At 41.0% G+C, this 24,034-nt stretch overlaps 2 protein-coding genes across 2 annotated transcripts; one reads left to right on the top strand and one right to left on the bottom strand.

Annotated features, from left to right (window-relative positions):
• The first annotated feature begins 1,321 nt into the window (after positions 1-1,321).
• DNApol-zeta (DNA polymerase zeta catalytic subunit) lies at positions 1,322-22,599 on the top strand. The gene is made up of 11 exons (XM_011299354.1): positions 1,322-1,903; positions 3,303-3,453; positions 3,552-3,738; positions 3,827-3,920; positions 4,103-4,585; positions 4,867-5,071; positions 5,174-12,313; positions 12,435-12,480; positions 12,590-15,287; positions 16,949-17,197; positions 18,205-22,599. Exons 2-11 carry the CDS (start codon positions 3,315-3,317, stop codon positions 19,114-19,116), a joined length of 12,153 nt encoding a protein of 4,050 aa, XP_011297656.1. The 5' UTR covers positions 1,322-1,903; positions 3,303-3,314; the 3' UTR covers positions 19,117-22,599.
• On the bottom strand, positions 22,316-23,784 carry Ggamma1 (guanine nucleotide-binding protein subunit gamma-1). Its single transcript, XM_011299369.1, has one exon. It carries the CDS (start codon positions 23,430-23,432, stop codon positions 23,220-23,222), a length of 213 nt encoding a protein of 70 aa, XP_011297671.1. The 5' UTR covers positions 23,433-23,784; the 3' UTR covers positions 22,316-23,219.
• Positions 23,785-24,034: the final 250 nt, after the last annotated feature.

The raw sequence follows: 24,034 nt of genomic DNA, 5'->3' as shown, positions 1-24,034 counted from the left end.
AAACAATTTATATTATAATACTTTAATTTATAATATTAAAAAAAATAATATACCGATCTCCTAATATCTCGACTTGTAATATTTTTCGGAGAATATTTCCGCGAAGTAACAAATTTACATTATAATATTTTGAGTCATCGGTATAATCAAGGAGCTTACCCCAGGTTGGCTCAACTCGTCGTCCTCTGAGATCAGCCTCTTCTTCCTGAGGGGTCTCTTCTTGAACGGCGCGCCCAGAGGGTTTCCCTGTCCGCCCTTCAACCTGTCCCCCTTCCCCGCGCTTTTATCACTCGATTCACTGGACCATTTTCGACAGAAAACCCCCGTGATCCCGGAAGCCCCCCGTTGACCGGCCAAAAAATTGTTACTCGCACTACGAATAAAATCGGTTGACAATCCCCGGCATGCCATCAAGACAACCCTCTCAAAGCCCGAAATCATCTCGCAAGTGTCCCTGAAGAAAGAGCAAAAATCAAAGTTCTCACCTCTGGAATTCCTCTCATTCCTCAACCCACCCCAAAAAATTCCTGACAATCCCTCCCCCCAAGTCGATTCTCACGACCACCAACACACCATAACCCCAATAATCAACCGATCAACATAACCTCAGACCCGATGAAAAGCAAAATGTAAACCCGACCGGGTGTCACGTGGCACCTACGGAGAAGAAGAAATTTTCATCGATCAGGCGACAAAACCACCGACTCAGAGGGACCCAGCCCATGCGCACAACAAGTTGTCTGCCCGCGAAACGCCACCCATTGGTCCTCCAAGGTACCACGTGGTGTCAATTTTTATTCCCATATGATGCGCGCCAGTTTCCTCTCTCAACTGGACGCACCTGATGCACACCCAAAACGCCAAATGAAAACTCCGTCACAACCGTCCATAAATTATTCATCTCCCTTCAACGAGAGTTCACCGCCCACCAATTAATCTCTCTGGACCAGGAATCATCGCCTCTGACCAATCCACAAAATAAAATCCAAAAGTCACTTGTCACTTCGATGAGACGTCAATGACCCAGTCACTCAAAAATACCTAACACTCGAGGTTAAAATGGGTTAAATTTGAAGTATGTACTCAGAATTTGGAATGACACACAGGGGATTATCCACTTTCATGCACTGAACAGTTACAAGTAGTATATTATTTATTAGAAGAAAGTTTTTTTTTTATAAGTGGTGTCGGGGCGGTTCGTTTGGCCGTGAAGTGACCCCCCTGGGGGCGGAGGGGTGCGCGGGTTAAAAACGGTAAAAATGCGCTTGCGCGTATATTCAACCGTCAGAGAGGACGCTGGTAAACACAGTCGTAGGGCGACCATACAGCACACAGCGTTGCAGTGTCCGACAATTCCGTGAATTCACTCAAGGTGAATTTCTAGAACTAAAAAAAAAAAAAATTAGAAAAAAAAACAAGGAAATGAGAAAACTAAACAACTCGGGCCAAAAGTGGAACGGAGAAAGGAGATGATATAAACAACTGGTGTGTGCGTGTGGGATAGACGTGAATATTTTTTACCCAACCCAATTATAATTGTGGTTTGTACGCAAATTGTGGTGTTAAAGGTTGAGTCCGGTATAGCCGGTCAAATAAATATGTTGTGAAAAGGGGCAGAGGGGGTAAGAAGAAAAAAAAACAGGAAAATTAGTTCTAGGAGGAGGTAAAAACGGTGGCTGGGGATATTGAGACATTCTGATTGTGTCGCCTGCACGTCAACTTTTCATTGGTGTTAACGACGCAGGAGGTGACTGACGTTGATTTTTCAAGCACTCGGTTATTAATCCATCTTTCATTTTTCGTCGGGTAGCCTCGATTTTCCCCCATTTTTTGTGTGAATTTATGGGCCTCGTTCTTGTGATTGCGACGCGACGAACGTGGAGACATGACAACGTGATAGAAGGTGAGAATACAATGGATTTTTTTACGTTTTAAGAGGAATGAGGAAGGGAATGGAGGATAGATAAAAGCGAGATTGGATGTTTTTTTTTAAATGTTTCAATTGAAATAGGAAGTAAAAAAGGAGGACGCCTTTGGGCTTGCATTTTAATGAGCTTAATAAACCCTCTGGTACTCGATCGTTATATCGTTCCCACCGTCTCACTTGGAGATAAAAAAAAATTGTGTTAATCCAGTGTTTTTCGCCTCTAGCCACTCTCTCCTTTTTTTTCAGTTATCTCATTTTATCTCGTTTTATCTCAACTCCCTCGTGCCTCCATTCGACAATTTATCAATGGCCCAAAGTTAGCCAGTTGCATTTAATCCAGGGAAACGGAAACTGTTTAGGGAATTAAGGGAAACGATTTTAGGGATTATGGGTTTGGATGTAAACAAGACTATGGGTCCTATTCAAATTGGTGGGATGGATGCATGTTTTAATCCATTGGGTAGATACTGTTAGAAGGATTGGTTACAATTGTCCAATCCGTCGTGTCGTCTGGACAGAGTACGATCGAACTTTTAACATCAACTCTGTATCTGTGTAGCTCACTCCAATTCTTGTCTTTTTGCTCTGGTGTTTGAGCACGTGTGGCCCTGTCAAAAGAGGAAATTGTACAGCGAACACGAACTAGAATGGATGATGTAACTGACACGGGAATAAAAAATAAATAAAAAATGTCATTCCCATTTCATTGGTCCTCGTGGAGAGCGAGAGAAATGAGTGCATCCATTGGAATTGGAATTATTTGCTTGATTCACTCCGACCAAGGACTTTCACCTGGTTTTTCTCGTACCGTCAATATGCTGGATGAATATTATTCGAGCTATTGACGACTATTTTTCAACCTTATTCACCTCGACACCGCTGGTGAACGAGTTTACTGTGCATCTCTATTCCCATTAAACTATCTAGAGAACTGCCATAATGCGTAAAGACATTTTAACCAGCAATTGTACTTGGCTCCCGCTGTGCGCAGCTTTATTAAATTAAGGAATTAATTCTCATGGGTAACGAGTTTTTCATTAGGATAATGGGCCACCGTCGCTAGCATCCGAGGGAGAATGTACTTATCAACGATTCGCCTTCGAGTTTTATCGTGACTTAATAACGTGTGAAGTTGTGGAGTTTTATCTCTAGCTTTATGCCAGTACTTCATGCCAAGTATTTTCGGGAGATTAAGTTGGTCTAGAGGTCATTAACTGTGGTCATTCAATTGTGATAATTAATTTATGGAGTATCTATCGCTTTCTCTTTTCCCTGACTTCCAAGTGCTCAGCATTTTCCAGTGGTAACGAAGCCAATTCGATTTCAGCTATTTCATGTTTTTTTTATTTATGCCCTTTCTCCATTTTTTTTTTAGACAGAAACACAAATGTTTTCTGTACGTTTGGTGACTGCGGACAGCTATCAGGCACAACCGCTGCCTCAGCTGGATCCCACATTTTCCGTATTTCGTGGCTCGGAAATTAAAAATGTACCCGTCATTAGGGTATTCGGAACTACACCTACAGGTACATTCCATTTAATTAACCACTAGCAGTGAATTAACTGGCGCTAAATCCGACGATTGGGAGGGCTCAATTAATACAATACCAATTACCATTCCCAGGGGAAAAAACGTGTCTACACGTGCACGGTGTATTTCCATATTTGTACGTACCCTACACGGGTGAGGAGAATGAGGATAGGCTTGCATATAGACTAGCAGCATCACTCGATGCTGCAATAAATATATCACTGGGCAGTGCCAATTCAACGACTCAACACGTTTATCAAATTCAGAGGGTAGCTGGAATGTGAGTCTCATTATTTTGCCACCATCTAAATTTCCAACCTGTTGATTGTCTTTTTTATCTACTCTAATGAACTAATCCCATATTTTAGACCGTTCTATGGCTATCACAAAAGGGAGCATCAGTTCTTTAAAATATCGTTTTACAACCCAGCTATCATGAAGAAGGCCGCTGATTTATTGCAAGTTAGTATTTGCACTATGGTCTTTTTTATTTTATTTTTTCAAATACATCTCACTCCCTCTCGAATGAACGATGAAAAAGTTTCGACAATTAGCTGAAAAACTCAGGCCAACTTTACCCATTAATTTGCCCTCTCTTCTCCTGTCGTTTTTCCCCCCCTCATTCCATTTTTTTTGTTCACCAGACTGGGGCGGTGCTAGGTCAAAGTTTACAGCCGCACGAGGCCCACCTCAACTACACTCTTCAATTCATGATGGATTATAATTTGTACGGTATGAGCTTCATAAATCTATCAAGTGTTAAACATCGTCGTGGAAATGAATCAACGGTGGACATGATAACGTCCTATGACAGCGTAATTACACCAGTGGACAATGTCGAATATCTCCCAGTTAATGTTTTACGCCAGAGTATCTGCGAACTCGAGATAGACGCTATTGCATCAGATATATTAAATAGGGAAGATTTGGCAAAGGGAATTGAGCTGAATCCGGGATTGTTGGCTATTTGGAATGAGGAGAGGGAGAGAAGGAAACAAGCGGGTCTTGGGGGTGGTGATACTCAGCTTGTTAATCCAAAGAGCCCACAGAGGCCACCATTCCGTCCAACCGATAGTGATCTTTATCAAGAGCAAAGACTTGCCCGCCGTCTCCTAATGCTATCCCAGGTGAGTGCCAGGCCCCCATGAATTTTTCATCACCCTTATTCATTAGGGATTAAATTGCTGAGGTAGACGGGCCAAAAATATCAGTTTACACTCGTAAACTATCCCTTCAACACCCTAAAAATTTCTATTCAATTCTATTCCCAACTGAATGTATTTCACCATTTGCCTCTCCAATACTTCCAGTTCAGCCCGAAATTACAACAAATTAGGAGAAATTTCATCTCTACAATAACTATTGTATATATTCACTTGCATAATTATTTACATTAATTTCATTGCAGGCCGATGAGAGCACACTTTCAATGAGTACAAATCCAGCTCCATATCCGGCTGAAGTAACCCAGGGTGATGTTATATTAAATGCATCAAATTTTGGTAGTTTGAGTATACCAACTTCTGATAAAACTCAACGGCCAAATGAAACTCTGAGTTTAAGCTCCCTAGGATCCACTCACTCCTCCCAAACTTCCCACGAATGCAGTGTTTGTAAGTGTAATTTTCCTCCTCTCTCTCAAACTTTGAAGGAAAAAATAAAATCAAGTGTAACCGAAGCTCAATCCTAATTGTAATGGTTCTCTTCAATTGCAGTGGATTCTGATGATCTGCCATTAGTGGAATTACTGGAGAATTTAGCTCGTGATTCGAATACCAAGGAAACAGTGGATGAGGATAGTGTATTGGGCACCCAGGTCTCTTCCCTGAGTCAAGAGGAGGACAAGAGTGAGGATGACAGTTGTACGAATGAGGATTTGAACCTCACGTGTCTGGAATTGGACTCTTGGAGTTCGTGGGAGGGTGGAAGGAGGCCCACTACCCTTGAATCACCCCACAAATGTTCACTAACAGACGACGAAATGGACTCAACTCTTTTGGGTGCCCTTCTCGCTGCCGGAATAGACACTGATCCCTCCTCACCGCAATCCCTTGAGTCGTCGGTGCCCCAGCTGGATGGAGCTGGTGACCTCTGCTCGAGTCTTCTCGACTCCGAGGAGGAGGAGAATTTGCAGATGGAGGTAGGGCACAACTCCCAGATGACGAAAATAGCAGTGTGCAGTCAAGTGACTCCCTCCAACTCCAGCCTGAGCCCCTCGACATCGTCCTCAGCCTCGGAGGGTACAAGCCAGGACTCCTGGGGCCTCAAATACAGTCCAATCACCTACGAACATCTCACTGACGACCTCGTCGATGATATTGAGAACATGATGCACGAGAATCTCATGTTAGAAATGAATTTCACCAACGAGGAAGTACCAGTTGGTGTGAGCTTGGTAGAAGACGAGACAATTCCCATCGAGCGTGTCCTCAATGGGGATCCATGCTTCACAGAAACAGCTGAACTCGATAAATCCGATCTCACTGAACTCCAAGACCAATACGTCAGCTTACTCGACAGACAATTACTCTCGGAGATTTACGAAAACTCGCAGAATCTAGATCTCATCAATAATACTGCTACCGAGGATACAGGAAATTGTCAAGTGGGTGGGCAAGGAATTGACTTTGTACAAGCCGAGTGTGTTATCCAGAATGTGCAAGAAACTCATCGTGAATTATGTAAACAAAATACGGGAATTGATGCGAGTGCGGTTGATGAGAATTGTGAACAAGTAAACAGACACACGAGTGACAGTTCGGATTACAATTGCAATGTGGTGGCAACGTGGGAGGAGCTCCATGATTTTCCTTATTTGCCAAAGGGTATAATTAAAAGAAAGTGTACTCAGAAGTTGAGTAATCAGGGGATTGAGAGAAGAAAGAGTAAAGTAACAGCTAAGAGTGAGGTGCAGAGCTGTTCTGGAGAGGTTTGTGAGGGCCCCAGGGAGCCTGTTGAGGGAAATACATTGGGCTCATTGAAAATTCAAGGCAATCAGTTGCGTGAGAATCTCATGGATGTGAGGGTTTTCCCGAGGGTTCAGTATTCACCATATTTATTGGGTGAGAATGAAACGCTAGTGGCCCCCATTCTTGCTGATTTTGAGGAGCTGACTGAGCCTCTATCACCGGGCGATGTTCCTCTGACATCCAACTACTGCTCTGACAGATCACACAGGGGTATTATCTTCGGTGAGGACCAACACAGACACTGTGTTTATTCATTCAATCACCGAAAATTCGTTCAGGACTACGTGTTCACATCCAATGAAATCTGGGTAATTGAAAAGCGTAAGAGAGGTAAAGCGGGTACAGGGAGTGTAATTACATCGAAATTGTGTAATAGGGAGTGTCGACTGCCGTGTGTATTGCTGGAGAAAATTAACATCGAGGAAAGTGAGGAACAGGGTGAAAATATTGAAGTGGTTAAGGACTTGGATTCAATTAGTTCAGCACTCCCACCGGATGATAGTGCGAGAAATGATCTGGATTATTGTACACCTGGGGTGGATTCAATCGATGTGGATGTGTCAGTGGATGATACGAGAAAAGAAAGAAATACATTTACCAGAATTACGAGACAATCTGAACGCAATTTCATTCAATCGCAAAGTTCTACGGAGAGTGGCGACGGTCCAGTGATCATACGACGAGTATTCGAGGAGAAAACTAGTGGTTCGACTTGTGTCAAGAAACGTAAAATTATTTTGAAAGTCGGTAGTAATACCGACTCGCAGTCCGATGATTCGAGAGTCGAGGATAAGTCCAAAGTTTCCTTGAAGACGAGACGAAAATTGAGACGAGTCAAGGATAAAGTGCCTGCAAATATGGCTGTTGAAGATTCCCAGGAATTAGAAAATGAGATAAATGGATCAGCGTCAGTGGGCGATGTACAGTGCATCAGACAAGTTTTACCGGTGGTTGAGTCCTTGAAATCAACCAGTCGTCCGAGAATAGTTTGCAGCATCAAAACAAAGAGACTCGGCATGAAGTGGCTTCTCTCATTGACGTCGAAACATCCCAGGAAAATCAATCAGATGGTACAATCAAAATTACCCACACCACAACCACAAATTCGGAAAGTGGAAACAATAACGCAGAGGTATAAACTACGTGTTCGTAGGCGAGAGCCCGAGGGTAAATCGATAGTGGAACCGGTGGAAGATGAAAAAGTTGAGGCAACAACTTGCCACGTAACAGCCGAAGTGGAGGTCAATAATTCACCGGTACTGGCTGGTTTGATACACGGTGTGGATGTTGCTAAGGGTGAATCTGAAGAAATAGAGCCATCGGTATCGGGGGATAAAATTCCAGTGACTAACGATGAGACCACACCTGTCTACACAAACACTGTGGCAGAAGTGAATTTGTACTCGGGTAAGGATTACACGATCGATGCTGTCAGCCAGGAAATACCCCAGTTACTGTTTGCCGAGGACTCGAATGCCTCCTTCAACGAAAATACAATCAACATGATGAGCTTGAAGAGATCTGTCGATGAGATTGAAGCGAATTCAACCGCTGATCAGTCTGAAAATTTCAGTGTTAAGTCATTCGATGGTGATGAGTACAGCGATCACGAGAGTGGAATTTTATCGATGGCTGATGATTCGGGGAGTAATGGAACACTCAACAATGATGTCGGGGATTCAGCTAATTCACCGAGCTCATTCAGGGCACTTCTCATTAATGAATTGCAGAAGGGAAAGAGGTGTGAGCGATGCGAGAGGTGTGACTGCAATTCATATATGAGTATGTTAACCATGAGTACCGAAGGGCCGAGAACGGGATCACTCAGGAGTGAAAAGATATTTCTACAGGAGGAGAAAATGAGTCTCGTGACAAAGTCCATTTTTCGGCTTATTGGGGATGATACTCAACTTAATACCAATACTGGGAGGGGTTTGATTGAAAATTCACCGGATAGTGAGGACGATACTCTCAAGGATGTGTCTGATAAAAATCTTGATAGTGATTTTCCCAGTGAGGAGCGGTTTAGCTCAACTCCAAAATCATCCCCCAAATCGTCACCCAAAAAGATTTCCATATTGAGGAGAATTTATTCTTCTAATTCAGAGCCACTGCACTGTGATGAGATTCAGGGGGAGGCGAGGGGACATCGGGGGAAAATTTTCGTTGAGGATGAGGGGAGTGGCAATCATCAGTCGAGCGATATGAACGGTGTGCAGCTGGATTGTAATCTTTCTGCTATTGATGAATATAAAACATTATCTCAAGGTGATTGTCGTGATGCTGGGGGACAGTGTTTGAGGCCACTTGGGGGGGTGGAGGAGGGCTCTGAGGTACGACGACAGAGGGAGTCTTATCTGGAGGTTGTGCTTGAGGAGGATCATAATGGAGAATTGATAATGGGTACTGGGGAATGGGGTAATTCGGGGAAGACACTGTCGTGTACTGAGACTGGGACTGGGGAGAGATTTAATGGTGAGTGTGGAGGTGACAGTAAAACCACTTCTACTGCAGTACTGGCAGATTACAATTACAAATCTGGGGAAGGTACGAGTGGAGATATTGCTGGAGATGTAGCTAGAGAGAGACTGTCAGGAGTTGAAAATGGAGAAATGTGTTTGTCAAGGGTTGAGGCAAGTGATGGGGGTAATTTGGTATCGATTGGCGATGATCGATGCACGAAGTGTTTGGCAATAAGTCAGTCGGCGGTATTGGAAAAAATTGTTGAACCTACTGTGGAAAATCTGGCAATTCGTTCGAGTGAATTGATTGATATCGATGAGAATACCCAGGACACGTTCATTCTGGACACTCGAAGTGATGAGATTGAAACGTGTGTACAGAACACTATCCGCGGAATCGATGAATTATCTCTAGCTGACACAATTATCATGGATCCGAGCCCAGACAATAGCCGAGACAATAATGATGAACCTTTGCTCGTGGATGGGATTCTGGGTGATGAGCGCTCGTGTGTAATGGAAGACAAACAATTGTCTGAAGATGCAATCACTGGGGATTTCAATAGTGCCAACCAAGTCTCCGTCGTTGATAAAAATTCAACAGATGCTGAATCAATAGGCGAGGGGATAGGGGAGGAATTTGGAATGGGAAATGGAGAAATTGGTTTCGATGGAATTACGATGGTGGAGAAAAATACTGGTGAATCTACGAATTTACCCAGTGAAAATACACGCGATTCGGAATTGCGTTTTGTTGAGTATATTGAGGAGACTGTCGTTATTGAGGAGATGAGAGAGAGTAGAATAACTGACGATGATGATGTCGCTGGTCATTCAACTGGAGGTGTAGGGGTTGAAGAGGCTGGGCAAAGGGAGAAAGTATTTGTAGATGATAATGACACCGCTGGAATTTCTGCAATCGTTCAGAGGGAAACAGATAAGGATTCTCTCTCGGGTGTAGGTGATGATGATGCTTCTGGAGTTCATTCAACTGTCGAAAAGGAGTCTCAGAAAGTTATTGAACAATTTATTGATGATAATGACACCATCAAGGCTTCAATCGTGGAAAAAGAGAGTCAAGGGCCTGCGGAGAGTAAGGCCGTCCTTGCCAACGATAATGACAATCCCCAAGTTGTCAACCAAAATTTACCGAGTGAACAATCTGAATCACCTGAGGAATATCTTAAGGCTGACGGCGGTGATAATGAGGATAGTGAAGCACTTTCCGCTACTGGGGAAAAAGTCGAAGAAAATTTGAAGGACGATGACTATTCTGAGACGATTGATCAAAATAACAGCTGTCCAGATGTTCCAGAAGTTCAAGTCGAGCCTGAAGTACGTACTGACTCCTCTAATATTTATCCAATCACCCAGGACCCTCCAGATTTAACGTCACTAAAAAATTCCGAGGAAGGTCATGAACTCAGTTCCCTCAACGACAACGAGGAGATTGAATTTTTTAATTCTCCCGAGACTTCAGAGGATGAAACAATAAACGTCATTATAAACAATCTTGATCACGATGAGGAGGTTGAAGAGTCTTCATCAACCTCTAACAAAATAATCCCAATGCCAGTGCGTCCAAATGACGTGACTGAGTCAACAGAACCACCAGAACCAACTGAAAACGTGATTGCCCTCGTAAATCGAATAAAACACTCTACAGAAACTTTGCCTAATGAACTTATCACTCTCCCGCCCGATTTACCAACAACAGAAGTGCCCGTACCTTTCCCCAAGTGCTCCAGGTTATTCGTGAAATTAGAACGCCTTAACGCAGATCTTGTCGCCAAGTACCTGAAGTCCCTTCCCCAGAAATCAAAGGAGGAAATGCCACAGTTGAAAATTAAAAAACGAGTGAGATTTTCATCTGAGATAATCTACTTCGGGAGTGACGAGATAAGACCTCTTAAAGACATTCCAGATGAGGAATACACGGATACCACTGAAACCGCATTAAGCTGCGTTGACGAGCCTGAAACCGAGGAAACGAGTGAAGTGTTAGACAAATTGGCTATCGAGACATCACAAACAAGCACCGAATGGAAAGTCGATGGAGGGACGCCACGAAAAGACTCAAATACTGCTTTAACAAGAAAAAAAAGTAGAGATTCGGACGAAGATGAGCCAAAGTGCCACAAGCGAGTAAAAGTGGCCGAAATTCAACCGGAAATTATTCAATCGGAAACGAGTAATCCACCAGAAATAAAAGAGGAGAACGCGAGCGAATCTACAGATGATCTTCCAGAGATTGTGTACGACTCCAGGAGTGCAGCTAATTCTGAGCAACAGAAGAACGTCATTTCGAGGTCTTTTCCGCAGCTCATTAATGTGATAGAAGTCATTGATGTACCAAGTGATACACGAGACTCACGACAGCGTTCGGTATTTCCTCCAGGAGTAATGTCCGAAGTAATATCTGAAAGAATTCTCGAAGCAGAGGCTTCACTTTTACCATCAGAAAGTATTCCAAGATTGGAATTCACTCGAATGAGCAAAATGCCATCAAAGAGATCTCGCTCGCCCTCGTCCTCGATTCCCTCCGTAGTCTCGATAATATCGCCACAATCCTTGGAGAGTTCGATTTTCGACGACATCCATCCTGCTCACTGCAATCGTTACGTTAATACGTATGTGATTCAGTCAGCTTACAGAACAAAGTACCACACAGTAAGTGTGGATAAACGTCTAGCTCTCACCCAAATAACAACGAGAGACTCAAAATTACGAGCTAGATCGAGTAAGGAGAGATTTCTAGTCCAACTTGGCTTGTATCCACTGAATCCAAATCTACAGGAGAACTGGGTGGTTGAGGACAGACACGTGGCCTATATTCAGCGTCAGGAGCCAAGAGTTATGTTACATCGATTGAATGCACCAACATTAAAGCGTTACGGTTACAACCATCGATTCAAGTCCAACAGATCTGGCAAACGTTTTCTCAATGGCAACGACTTCAAAATCCCAGCTTACGATGGACCGGCGGATCTCACATCTAGTGATTCAGAGACTAGTGACAATGAGACTGATATTACAGTTGAGGAGAGAGAGAAAAGAGTGTGCTCGTACAAATCGATAAGAAATAAAGAGAGACTGACAACACCCAGTAAGCGAAAACATCCTGAATCCCTTGAGGAATCACCAGTAGCTGTTAAATGCCTTCGTACAACACCAAAGCGAACACCGAGTAGGCCAAGTATGTTGAAGAGCCCTGGTCGTTTATCAGGGAATTATACCCCCCTTAAAATAATTGTCACGTCTCCCAAGGTACGTAGAGAGGCTTCTGATACCACTGAACAGTTGACAATTGATGCTGATGACGGTGCTTCGGCCTATTGTCTCACACCAAGGAGGAGAGAACAGGGATTGCATGAGAATTTACTACGTGGTAGGATCTCACAAGCAACGCCTATCCAAAGATCAGGTAAAATATCGTCGTAACGATAATTGTTATGTCGTTGATTTAATGCAAAAAAATGAAAAAAAAAAAAACATGAGGAGATTTGGAGTGAGAAAAGAAACGAGTTTTGTTTGATTTTATTTAGGAAGTGATCGTAAGCTGGAACTTACTTGTATCGAGAAATCGTCTCGGTGAGTTTAGTGGGACGAGTCTCACGATTTATGTTTAAGTAGCACAATGATCAGAAAAAAAAAATTGGGTTGTTATTTTATATTTGAAAAAATCCCTGCGACTCTGCAGAGATGATACTTCAGGGTGTGGAGGAACCAGGGAGAGTTATTGTGAGGAAACTGTACGCGGAGTATTATCTGTCGGTCAGGATGTATCCAGGGACATGAACGTTCGCAAGAATCTTTTTACGAAGGGGTCAAGACTATTAGAGGATATAAATATTTCACCGAAAGCCAGTACATCCAGAGACATTGAAATTCAGAGGGAGAATATTGGGGAGGGGCATTCAAAGGGACTTGCCGCTGAAAGGGGGAGTTTATTTCTTGATGAGGAAGAGGAGGATTTCAGGTTGAAATATTCAACGTTAGAGAAGACAATGTTGGGAGGGATTGAGGAGGAAAAAGAGGAAGAAACAGTGCAAACAGAATACGAAGAGGACAATCTGTGTGACATCACGTTCACTCAGTACATATGCTCGCAACTACCCAAAATTACAAGGTCTTCGTCAGAGAAGAGCTCGTCCCAGACTCTGGGGGATCCCAAGAAATCAATAAAAATAATCCCACGGTATAGTCCACCGTCAGTCGAGAGAATTAATGCGACGATGGCCTCCTATGGCATCCCAACGTGCAGAAACCCTCAGCCATTCTTCAGTAAGCAGGCAGACGCCCCCGGACAGAAGGAATTGGCTCACAGGATGCTGAAGGTTCCTGGAAAGGGCCTGGCAGACGTTGTACCTCACAAATCAATTCTGGAGGACGTCACGGGGCTCAACCGCTGGAGAAGACTCAAGATAAACGAATTCCATCCGTCCAAGGGAAAAATCTTGGCATCGAGCATTCGTCAGAGCCTCGCAGGCCATCGTTCCATAATTATCGCGCCATTAATACTTCCGCCCTCTCTGAAATCCGTGAAAACGTGGATGAAGGCGCGAGAATATTTAAACCGTAAGAAGGACGAGAAAAATCAACAGACAAAACACATAAAACTTGAAACAAACACAGAGAATCAAAACACAAGTAAAAGGGAAAATGCTGAGTCTGATGAGAACACTTCAGACTCATCAGACTCAAGTATCGTAGGTCCCTCACCCGAGAAAATCATTCATTCAAACTCATTAAGACTCCTCGGTCGAACTCCACGAAATTACCAAGTTGAAAGAACTTTGCTCACTTCAACATTCAAAACTTGGCAATCAATGTCACCGATGGAGGCGGAAAAATCAATGAACGCAGACAAAAGTTACCCAGACGTGTCAGGCAGGTCATCAAATAAATCTCTGAATCCATCCGTAATGGGTATGCTCGAGGAATCAAAGCTGTTTAGAACTGAGAGCTCCAATCATCCGGGAATATCCTCCGGCCAGATTGAATGTGTGTCGAATTCGACGAGGAATGACGTAGAGATGGAGAACATGCAGAATGCTAAAGCAGTCACAACGTACCAGTACATTACACTCATGTGTGTTGAAGTGCACGTGACGACTCGAGGGGATTTGCTCCCCGACCCTGACCACGATCCACTGTCAGCTATTTTCTACGCAATCCAGAGTGACGTACCACCAGAATCACAGATAAAACCATTAGTCCATGGTGTGATAGCTGTTGCTCCAGAGGGCTCGACTAAAATTGGTTATTCCTATGGTACCAGTGTACCCCTCGACATCACACTTGTCCCTAATGAATCGTCTTTGTTCGAGGCTTTTATAAAACTTGTCACAGCGACAGATCCTGAGATATTCATTGGCTGGGAACTCGAGGCATTGTCCTGGGGCTACATCTTCCAGCGTGCCGCAACCTTCGGTGTTAATTTAAATAAAAGAATATCAAGGATACCTGGGGTTCAGTACAAATGGGAGGCCACAACACCAGACTTGGATGCACTTGGAGAAATCAAGTTACCTGGTCGAGTGGTACTTGACATCTGGCGAATAATGAGACACGAAATGGCTCTGTTAAGTTATTCATTTGAAAATGTCATGTATCACGTTATGAATGAAAGAATACCGTGTCCTAGCTTTAGAACTCTCACTGAGTGGTGGGAAGGGGATATGAGGGTACGGTGGAAGGTTGTTGAGCATTATGGAGTAAGAGTGCTTGGCACTCTGAGAATTCTCGAGCAATTGGATATCATCGGAAGAACCAGCGAGCACGCTAGGCTCTTTGGTATTCAGTTTAATGAGGTTTTTACCCGGGGCAGTCAGTTCAGGGTAGAGTCCATTATGCTGAGGCTTGCTAAGCCCTTGAATTATGTAGCTGTGTCACCATCGCCTCAGCAGAGAGCCGCCATGAGAGCCATGGAGGCACTACCACTCATAATGGAACCCGAATCCATATTCTACAGCGATCCTGTTATTGTTCTTGACTTCCAGAGCTTATATCCGAGTATTATAATAGCACATAATTACTGTTTCTCCACTTGTTTGGGGAGAAATGAACGGATTGGCCAACAGCATCCTTTTGAATTTGGCGCATCTGTTCTTAAAGTAACGAGAAATACAGCTCTCAAGCTCCAGGGAAAAGTCAACTTTGCCCCTTGTGGTGTTGCTTTTGTGAAACCGGAAGTTAGAGTTGGGATCTTGCCGAGAATGCTTACGGAAATACTGGAGACGAGATTTATGGTGAAGAAGGCTATGAAGGATCACGATAAGAATGATAAGACACTGCAGAGAGTACTGCATTCACGACAACTGGGACTTAAGTTTCTTGCGAACGTTACTTATGGATACACTGCTGCTAATTTCACTGGACGAATGCCCTGCATGGAGGTAAATATTTATTTCTCCTCTTTTTATTTATAGACAGTCAGGGAAAAATATTTCTTCGCCAATAAATTTTATTCGAATTCAATAATTCGATGCACGGAGGAAAAAAATTTCGGAACAAAATAATAATAATAATAATAAACAATTAATCAGGTAATAAATAATAAAATAATGAAAAATAATCAATAAAAAATTTGATATTCAGTGTTAATTCCGAGGTATTCAATGGAATGTAAAATTTGGAGGAAATATGAATGCTTTTTTTGAATTATAAATTTTTTATTTCGAAAAGTTGATATCTGGAAGGTTTTATGCAGAAAGAATGTTGAGACGGATTAATACTCCGAGTTACTCCTGGGAAATTTGTTCCTTTCTCGGTAAATTTTTACGTGTCGCTTTATAATTTTTCTATCGATCTCGGCCACACGTAAACCCAGAGGCAGAAAAATTGCGTTTCAGCTTAGGATTTTTCAGAAAGAAGAATATCGTTGCGGCAACGACAGTTGCGAACTGTTATTATGTTTAATCCTCACGCTATTTTCACTTATAATTTACGGATATTTTTTTTCTCATGCAATTCCATATTTAAAAAAAAGGAGATTTCGCGATAAAGCCCAAAGTTTGCAGCAAAACATTTATTCCCGGTCAAAAGATTTCCTCTGATTTGAAAATGTATATTGCATTCGGTGTATGTTCCTCGCAAACAGTTCAGAGTAGTTAGCGCTCACATCGATTTATTTGAAAGGAAAGTTAATATCAATTAAAACTTTCTGGTTGAATTTGTTGAACCGTCTGTTTCGGATTGCTGATGATAATTCATGTTGAGGAACAAATCGCAGAATTTAATGGGAGAAAATATTTCCTTTGAATCCTTAATATTACTATTGATTCTAGGAATTAATCAATGATAAATCATGTTTGTCAGCTCTTTCAATTCTTTCCGTACACTTAACAACTCAACTGCAGTTCGCTAAAGTTATTGCACAGAGGGAAAAGATTTCTTTTTCCTTTCCCCTCGAAAGAGACAAAAAAAATTCTAGGAGCTCTCATATTTTCACTTGATTTAGTCGCGGTAAATCACTCATTTCTAGTGAAGATATTCTAGAATTGAGGGAAAAATCAGAAAAGTTCAATATCTACATATATATCTGCAGAACTAAAATAATAAAGGATTCAATAAGAGGACAGCCTTGTGAAACGAAATACGGGAAGAAGAGGAATAATAATGAAATAAGAAGACCAGTTTAAATACTTTTAACGAGCAAATGTGAATTAAAAACCTCATAACAGCAGTTAGTACCGCCAAATTCAAGAAGCTAGATCTTCTCTAAATGGCAAGCATTAATGCTTACTTTTAGCACAATTACCTCAAATTTAGTGTCTCAATTACTGAGCTCGGAGTTTTTTTTCCGGACTTTAAGAGAGATTTTCTTGGAGTAAGTGAAAAAGTTATTTTATCCGTAGGATTTAATAGTCATTAATTTTCCTAGGGTCAAGTGACTCCTCTTGAGATTAGATATTTTTTTTTCTCTGTGTGAAACTCACGGTTATTTTGACATGGCGAGTTATTTGATTCGACGAGGACTTGTTGGAGAAAAAATGTATTTTCCTCGACGCAGGGTGTTTTAAAGTGAGATGGGGGAATATTGATGGGTTTTTTGCAGGTTGGTGACAGTGTTGTTAGTAAAGGCAAAGAGACGCTGGAACGTGCAATAAAACTCGTGGAGTCGACGGCCAAGTGGGGTGCGAGGGTTGTTTATGGGGATACGGATTCACTTTTTATTCTGGCGCCGGGAAAGTCCAAGGATGAGGCCTTCAAAATTGGATACGAGATGGCCGAGGCTGTTACTGCGGATAATCCATCGCCTGTCAAGTTGAAGTTCGAGAAAGTTCTGTTTCCTGCAATTTTGCAGGTAAAAGTTACTTTCACCCATTATCATATCTGAAATAACTCCGTACGAATGACTCAACGGGTTTCGAAGCAAAAAATGTTCATCGAAATCAATCGACAATTTTCTGAATCGTGGTTTTACAATTTCGAACTTTTTATTGCGGATATTCGCGTTCTTTGGCATTCTCTTTCTTCCATGTTAAAATGTTTTTCAGTGTTAGTCGCTAAGCATGACAGCTGCTTGTAAAGTTATATGACATTTCTATTTTAGGAAACGCGCAGAATGTGAGAAAAATTGTAAAGTCGAGGATGATTCATGGCATTCCTTTCTGAAATGACTCTTTATCATGATAATCCGTAGTTCACAACTTCACAAGTGAATTCATTGCTTTCCAGGTTCTCGCATTTCCATTCTGACGCAGTATGAAAAAAAAATGAGCTTATTAAACTCCATTGCGAAGTTCGGAAAATTTATTGATGCATTAATTAATTGCAAGTTTCTGTTGATCGTGAATTTGAGATTTCCAAGATTACTCATCACAAAATATCATACTTTCCGGCTTTACTTAATGATATTCACGTACCTTTTTGCTCTGGTACCGGACGTTGTATGAATTCTGAAATATCCAATCATCCTGTTCGTCAGTAAGATTGCGTTAGAAAATTTTTAAGACATCCATGAATATTCACCATCATTCAAATTAAATTCTGCAAAGGATACCATTTTCAACATAGTAAAAAAAAAATATATATTTTTAAGCTGGTAATTAAATTAAACCCCTATTAATCTGAAAAAGTCCCGCCTCGGAAGAAAATATCGAGAAGGCATTTTAATCGCAAATGCAATCAGCTACAAGGAAGCCCTCCACCTAAAATCGACAGTTTTCCGATAAATCGATAATTACTAAAAATGGTAAATCCAACTTATCTGCCTCCACCACATCGCCGCTGATTTATCACCAGGCAATAGCCAACTCATCCCTTCAACAGCACCCACTCCTGAATTGCCCCGCTTGCTTGTCGTTCCAGACGAAAAAGCGTTACTGCGGTTACATGTACGAGTCACCAGAGCAAGAGAAGCCGACGTACCTTGCCAAGGGTATCGAGACAGTGCGACGTGACGGTTGCCCAGCAGTCTCCAAGATCCTCGAAAAAACGTTAAAAATTCTGTTCGACACGAAGGACGTCTCCCAAGTGAAGCAGTACGTCGTTCGCCAGCTGGAGAAGATCCTGACTGGTAAGGTGTCCCTTCAGGACCTGACATTTGCAAAAGAATTTCGTGGTATGCGTGGATATAAGGAGCGAGCTTGCGTTCCAGCCCTGGAATTGACTCGTCGCCTCATGAAAAAAGATCCCCGAGCATTACCAAGACACAGCGAGCGAGTAAAATACGTGATTATAGCTGGTGCACCCAATCAAGCGCTCATTCACTGCGTCAGATCGCCCTGGGAGGTACTAAATGATCCTGGCCTGAGGCCTAATGCCGTCTACTACGTAACTCGGGTCATAATTCCACCCCTAAATCGATGCTTAAATCTCATGGGAGTAGACGTTAACACTTGGTACAGAGAAATGCCACACAGACATATTTTACATAATCCCACTGCTCTACCAGGTGATAAACAAAAACAAACGATTTTCCAATACTTCGGTAATATTGTTTGTGCTGCGTGCGGTCAGACTAGCAGCCGAGCTTTGTGCTACGATTGTCACTCGAGACCGAGCGATACGCTCGTTGTGCTCAATGAAAAATTGAGATGGTTGGAGCGAGTATATGAACAAGCAACAAGCATATGTCAATCTTGCACTGGACGTGGTGATGCACCTCAGTGTATATCACTCGATTGCCCAGTTCTTTATCGTCGGGCTCAAGCACAAAGGGAATTAACACAGGGAGCTCAATTGGAGAGAATAATCAAACAGGAGAATATTGATTTTTAATGAAAATCGTGATAGTTTATTTTAGGCTTCCAAAAAATCAGGGGTTTGTGAGAATTTAATATTGGGAAATAATCTTGATATATTTTTTCAAACTCCTTGCATTATCCACTATTTTCTATGGTGCAAGAATCTATTATTTTGAGGGATTTCATTATTCCGTGGTGGATGAGCGTAATGTGTCTTACGAATTGATGAATTGGCATTGATAATGTTTTTACGAGGTATAATACAAAGTTATTTTCTAATACCAAAATTTTTATACTGAATAATTGGGGCTTGTAAAAGTGATAAGGTATATATTTTTCATAGTGTGATGATTGATTTTTTGGGAACATCTTCCGTAGTTTTTACTACAATGCTCTTTGCTCATCAGTAAACCAGAATAGGTTTATCAATTGATTTAAGTATTTCCTGATTATTAATCCACCAAAGGTTTTGAGAATTGCATCACTCGGGCTCATTCGCTTTCAAGGCCAAAAATATTAAAAAATTTGGGAATTCAGTTGTGCGGAATGAAGTTCTTGCTAATTCTCTTTGAGTTATCGATTTTCAGTCATAATGGTAAATCGCACATGGACATAATCAATAGACATTTGGGAAAGACGACTAATGGTCGAGCTAGTGGTGAAATTGATGAAGAATTTGTCGAATGAACTCAGTACGCTTAGTTAACTGATTTAATTTCGTTAGATAATAATTGAGAGGCTGAGAGAGGCCTCCAAGTGCCATGTTCCTCATTATTAATCTCATGGAGAATACTTACCGAATTAAAGTTTATCATAAAGTATATTATTGATTGAAACACATTGACATAACTAAAATGAAAACTTATCGATATCAAAGGAGTCACAAGCCGCCGGCGGTCTGTGATAGAGCGTTTGCACCTGATTAAATTAATCGCGAGAAAAGTTAAAATCCTTGCTGGGTGAATAAAAATTGTGTTTGGATATATAAATTCCGAGGAATTTTTAATTCGGTAAAATGTACTGACTCCAGTGATTGATGCGTCACACTGACGGTTTTTGGGACATTGAGATGAATATATTTGTGTAAAAATTGGGTGAGAGACGATGTGTAAAGTTATTGGAAGCAAATTACCGTTGAGTTTTGTCCCTTGGGGAGGATTCCTCTGGGTTTCCAACATCACGGGAGATTGGATTGAGAAGCATCACATGTTATCTCGTGATTTTGTGGATACGAGGGTGAGAATTAGTGCGGAAAAATCATTGTTCCTTGTGCGAACGCTGTATGGGAGCTTCCGACGATGGAATCCAATTTTTTTTTACTTCAGTCCAACTATTATGTACGTTCCTCGTATTTGCTTTTCAAGCTGTGAGGTATTTTCTCTTCACGAACAATGCATCAATGCATGCAAAATAATTCCACCCCCTAGGATATTCATTATAATTTGAAATTTGAATATTAAAAATGTGGGGTAGACGTATTTGCCTAGTAAATTTTGGAAAAACTGGACTCTTGGGTTAACACGTTTGCAAAAAGCAATTGGGGAATAAGCCGACATGTTACTCCACCAATTTACTGATTCCATCGTCTTGTCCTCCCAGAAGGTGAAAAAGTGATACACAATGATCTGTGGAAAATAGTTGACATGTATAGGAAATTGTAAATTAATCATGGCATCATAGGTGATGGAATGTGACAGTTAAATAATAAACATCACGTTTTTTTTTAATTGAAAAAATTATGGAAAGTTCATAAAGCAGATCCAATTGAAAAAAAAAACTGCAAAGCAAACGTTTTCGATAGTTCGATAGATAGTTTTCCGAATTTTTCACTTTTTAAAATAATTTACGGTGTGAAAATATTTTTTCAATCTTCTGAAAACAAATCAGGACCTCAATTTAACAGCCCGTGAATTCGAGAACACATGGGAATTTCACCTTTAAAAAAAATGAAAAACCACTCACTGATTGGAGAAACTCGTAGAATTAATTAACAACGAAAGAGTATTCATTGCGTTGTATGTATTACATGAGTTTATCGTTGTTAACCCATTTGATTGATGAGTAAAAGGAAGCGACATAAAAACGCATAAATAAATGACGCGTGTGTGATATAGATATATGTGGATTAGGGAAGGGCATTTAAATTTTAAACATACTCTTGTACATAGTATATTCATTTTTTCGTACAAATGAAAGACTGCTAACGTAACTTCTCTACGCCACATCCTAAAACGCGTAACGATAAGTTAATAAAGTGAATGAGATGATTATTCTAAAAGGAAATAGTTTAGTTATTGATGATGGAGAAAAAGAATATTAATGATAACACAGTCGTTGTTGAGGTGGGGCATTGTTTCCGCATTACTTCTTCTCAATCCCTTATGGCTCATTGTTGTGAGTTTTATTTTTGTACTTAAGTTGTTCCCAATGGGCATGCCCAGTTCGGCATATGCGTCACAATATCTTTTTATTTTCGTTTCTATATTTCAAATATATTTCAAATTTATCAACGCAGTGGTGAGAACAACCAAAATTACTCTATTGGCTTTATTATTGATAGAATGAAATGCCTTTTCTGATGACTGTGATACATGGTCTCATTTGAGTTATTATATCGTTTTTCCACCTTTGTAGAGTAATTAATAAAAATGTAACTCTTGAGTAAAATTAATCGTGTATTTACTTATTCCCTGAAATTTCACTTTATGAGAAACATGAATTAGTAGAGAAGTTGCAGAATTGTCGCCGTTTCACTAATGAATGATGACGAGAGAAATTTAGAGCTATTTTTGCTCGTCCTACGCCCTCGCAATCTTATTCAAAATTTAATTGGCTATTACATTCTCATTTTCACGTTGCAGCTTGGAATGAAGTTTAAAATTCAATTATTCATGAATTTATGGGATATTCTGAAAATATTGTTTTTAATCTTTTAATTATGTAGTGACATTGAATTTTTGCAATGTATTATTCAAATTTAATATTGTGTCATTTGAATTTTGTACACAGTGGAGATTAATAGCTCTGGCACGTGAATTTCCATAATTTTCGATTAACATGGCAAATTGAAATTAAAATATTCATTTTATTTTCATAAACTCAATTCCAGTGGCGTAAGAAACTTGGAAATTCCTCCTCATCACTTGCTATTAAATTTTTCAGCGATTTTCCCTGAAATGCGAAGTGAGAAAATTTTATATATTAAATTCAGGAATAAAAAGAAGTCCACAAAGTAGATTTATACACTCAATTTTTTATTCACCATATTTCAATCCTTTCATATGCGACATTCCATAAAAGTGCACTTTTCATCACTCTGAATTTGATAAACATCCATATACGAACATTAATAAACTTTTAGATAAATTCGGGTGCGGTTTGTTTTTGTGCGAGAATAATTCCATAAATTCAGTCTTGATATTCCCCAATAATGGCGCAAAAAAAAATAATCAATTAGAAAAATAGTGCTAGCCTATTTGAAACAGATGACCATCGATGACGAAAACCGCAATGATGGACAAACCGAGGAAACCAGCCACAATAGCATGACAGCTGTACAGAGATTGCCGATTATCCCCAGAATTAGCATTTCCGCACCCAGTACGAATATTGGAAGAGTGAGTTTTGATTCATGTATCGACGTTTAGAGCAGCTGTAGGTCACATCAACGTACCGAATAGACTATGCAAACATTTACGTACACACTGGTCGTTAATTAGATTGTATCCATCGATCTATACTAATGAACCGGACCGCAAACTTGCCTCTCCGACATTAATTACCAGGTCGCAATGAACAATCAAATTATTCGAATGAAAAGACACGAGCAAATATCTGAACAATACAAATACCCAATCAATTATTGAGCCTGTTAATTAAACTTGGATGTTGATAAAACATTGATTAACCGATGATAGACAAAATAAATACATAATCGTTATCATGAATACAATCTTATATAATCATATGCATGAGAAATCTCTAAAATAATTGAAACGACATCGAACATTTTGGCAACGACAATAAGTTGATAATATTCTTAAACCTATGTCAACCCCTGAAGGAAATTCCCATGCTGTCGTCTCAAGTAAATCGCAGAGCTCGAGCATCTGACAGCAGTCGAACCCTGAGTCTTCGTTAGAGAACAATGCAGGAGCTTTTCTCCCTGAAGGGATTGGATTTCTGCGATGAGAATCCAACGAGCAGGCAATCCTCCTGCTCATGCTCAGTAATATACTTCATGATGTCTTCAACAGCTTTACTCACTGTTATTCGCTTGATAGCAGCTTCACGCCTCAGCTGCTCAGTCACTTGACGTTGCTGTTGTAAATTTGTGATCACCATGTCCATAACCGCTGTATCTGACAGACCTATTTTGCGGGCGTGGTCTTAACACTTCAACAGGAAACACACAGCCCAATTGAGGCTCCAACAAGTTATTAGCCACTGAGTTTCACCAAAAGCCCAGAGCTTTTGCACTTGCACTTGGCTTGAATTTCAATTCAGCCTTCGAGGTGACGAGTTAACACTTTGGGTCGAGTTATTTTTGGTCGCGAGAAGATTTTCGAGATTTTCTGACGTTTTCGTTGGTGATTCGTAGTAGTTCTTGAGAGAATGGGGGAGAATGCTCCGAAAACAAATGGATGATAATGGCTGATGCCAAAGAGGATTGAATAAAGTAGAGGCTCAGTTCTGGGAGTTTGAGTGACCCCAGGGGCATTGTAGTACTGCACCCCAAGTGAGTGAGGGCGCTACACGCAATGCTGGGGTGTCTGCCCGTCAGCCGACTCGGTAACTACCTCAGTAGCAATCCCCAAGTATGATGATGATGATATGATTTTTATGGCACTGACTGAGATGTCTTGCGGCCGTCAATCCCGAAGTACTATGAAGCCGCTGGGGTCACTCAAACCCCCAGAACCGAGCCTCTACTTTAGTCAATCCACTTTGGC

This window comes from Fopius arisanus, unplaced genomic scaffold, assembly GCF_000806365.1.
Source record: "Fopius arisanus strain USDA-PBARC FA_bdor unplaced genomic scaffold, ASM80636v1 scaffold00001, whole genome shotgun sequence".
Classification (NCBI taxonomy): Eukaryota; Metazoa; Arthropoda; class Insecta; order Hymenoptera; family Braconidae; genus Fopius; species Fopius arisanus.
Note: the sequence above shows the minus strand (reverse complement) of the source record. Positions and strands in the feature narration are given on the sequence as shown.

Excerpts from the sequence above, each read along its gene's own strand:
- Ggamma1 (XM_011299369.1), bottom strand. The coding sequence starts at position 23,432 with ATGGACATGGTGATCACAAATTTACAACAGCAACGTCAAGTGACTGAG.
- DNApol-zeta (XM_011299354.1), top strand. The coding sequence starts at position 3,315 with ATGTTTTCTGTACGTTTGGTGACTGCGGACAGCTATCAGGCACAACCG. Across the intron at positions 5,072-5,173 it reads TTCCCACGAATGCAGTGTTT|TGGATTCTGATGATCTGCCA; the intron begins GTAAGTGTAATT and ends CTTCAATTGCAG. Across the intron at positions 15,288-16,948 it reads GACGAATGCCCTGCATGGAG|GTTGGTGACAGTGTTGTTAG; the intron begins GTAAATATTTAT and ends GGTTTTTTGCAG.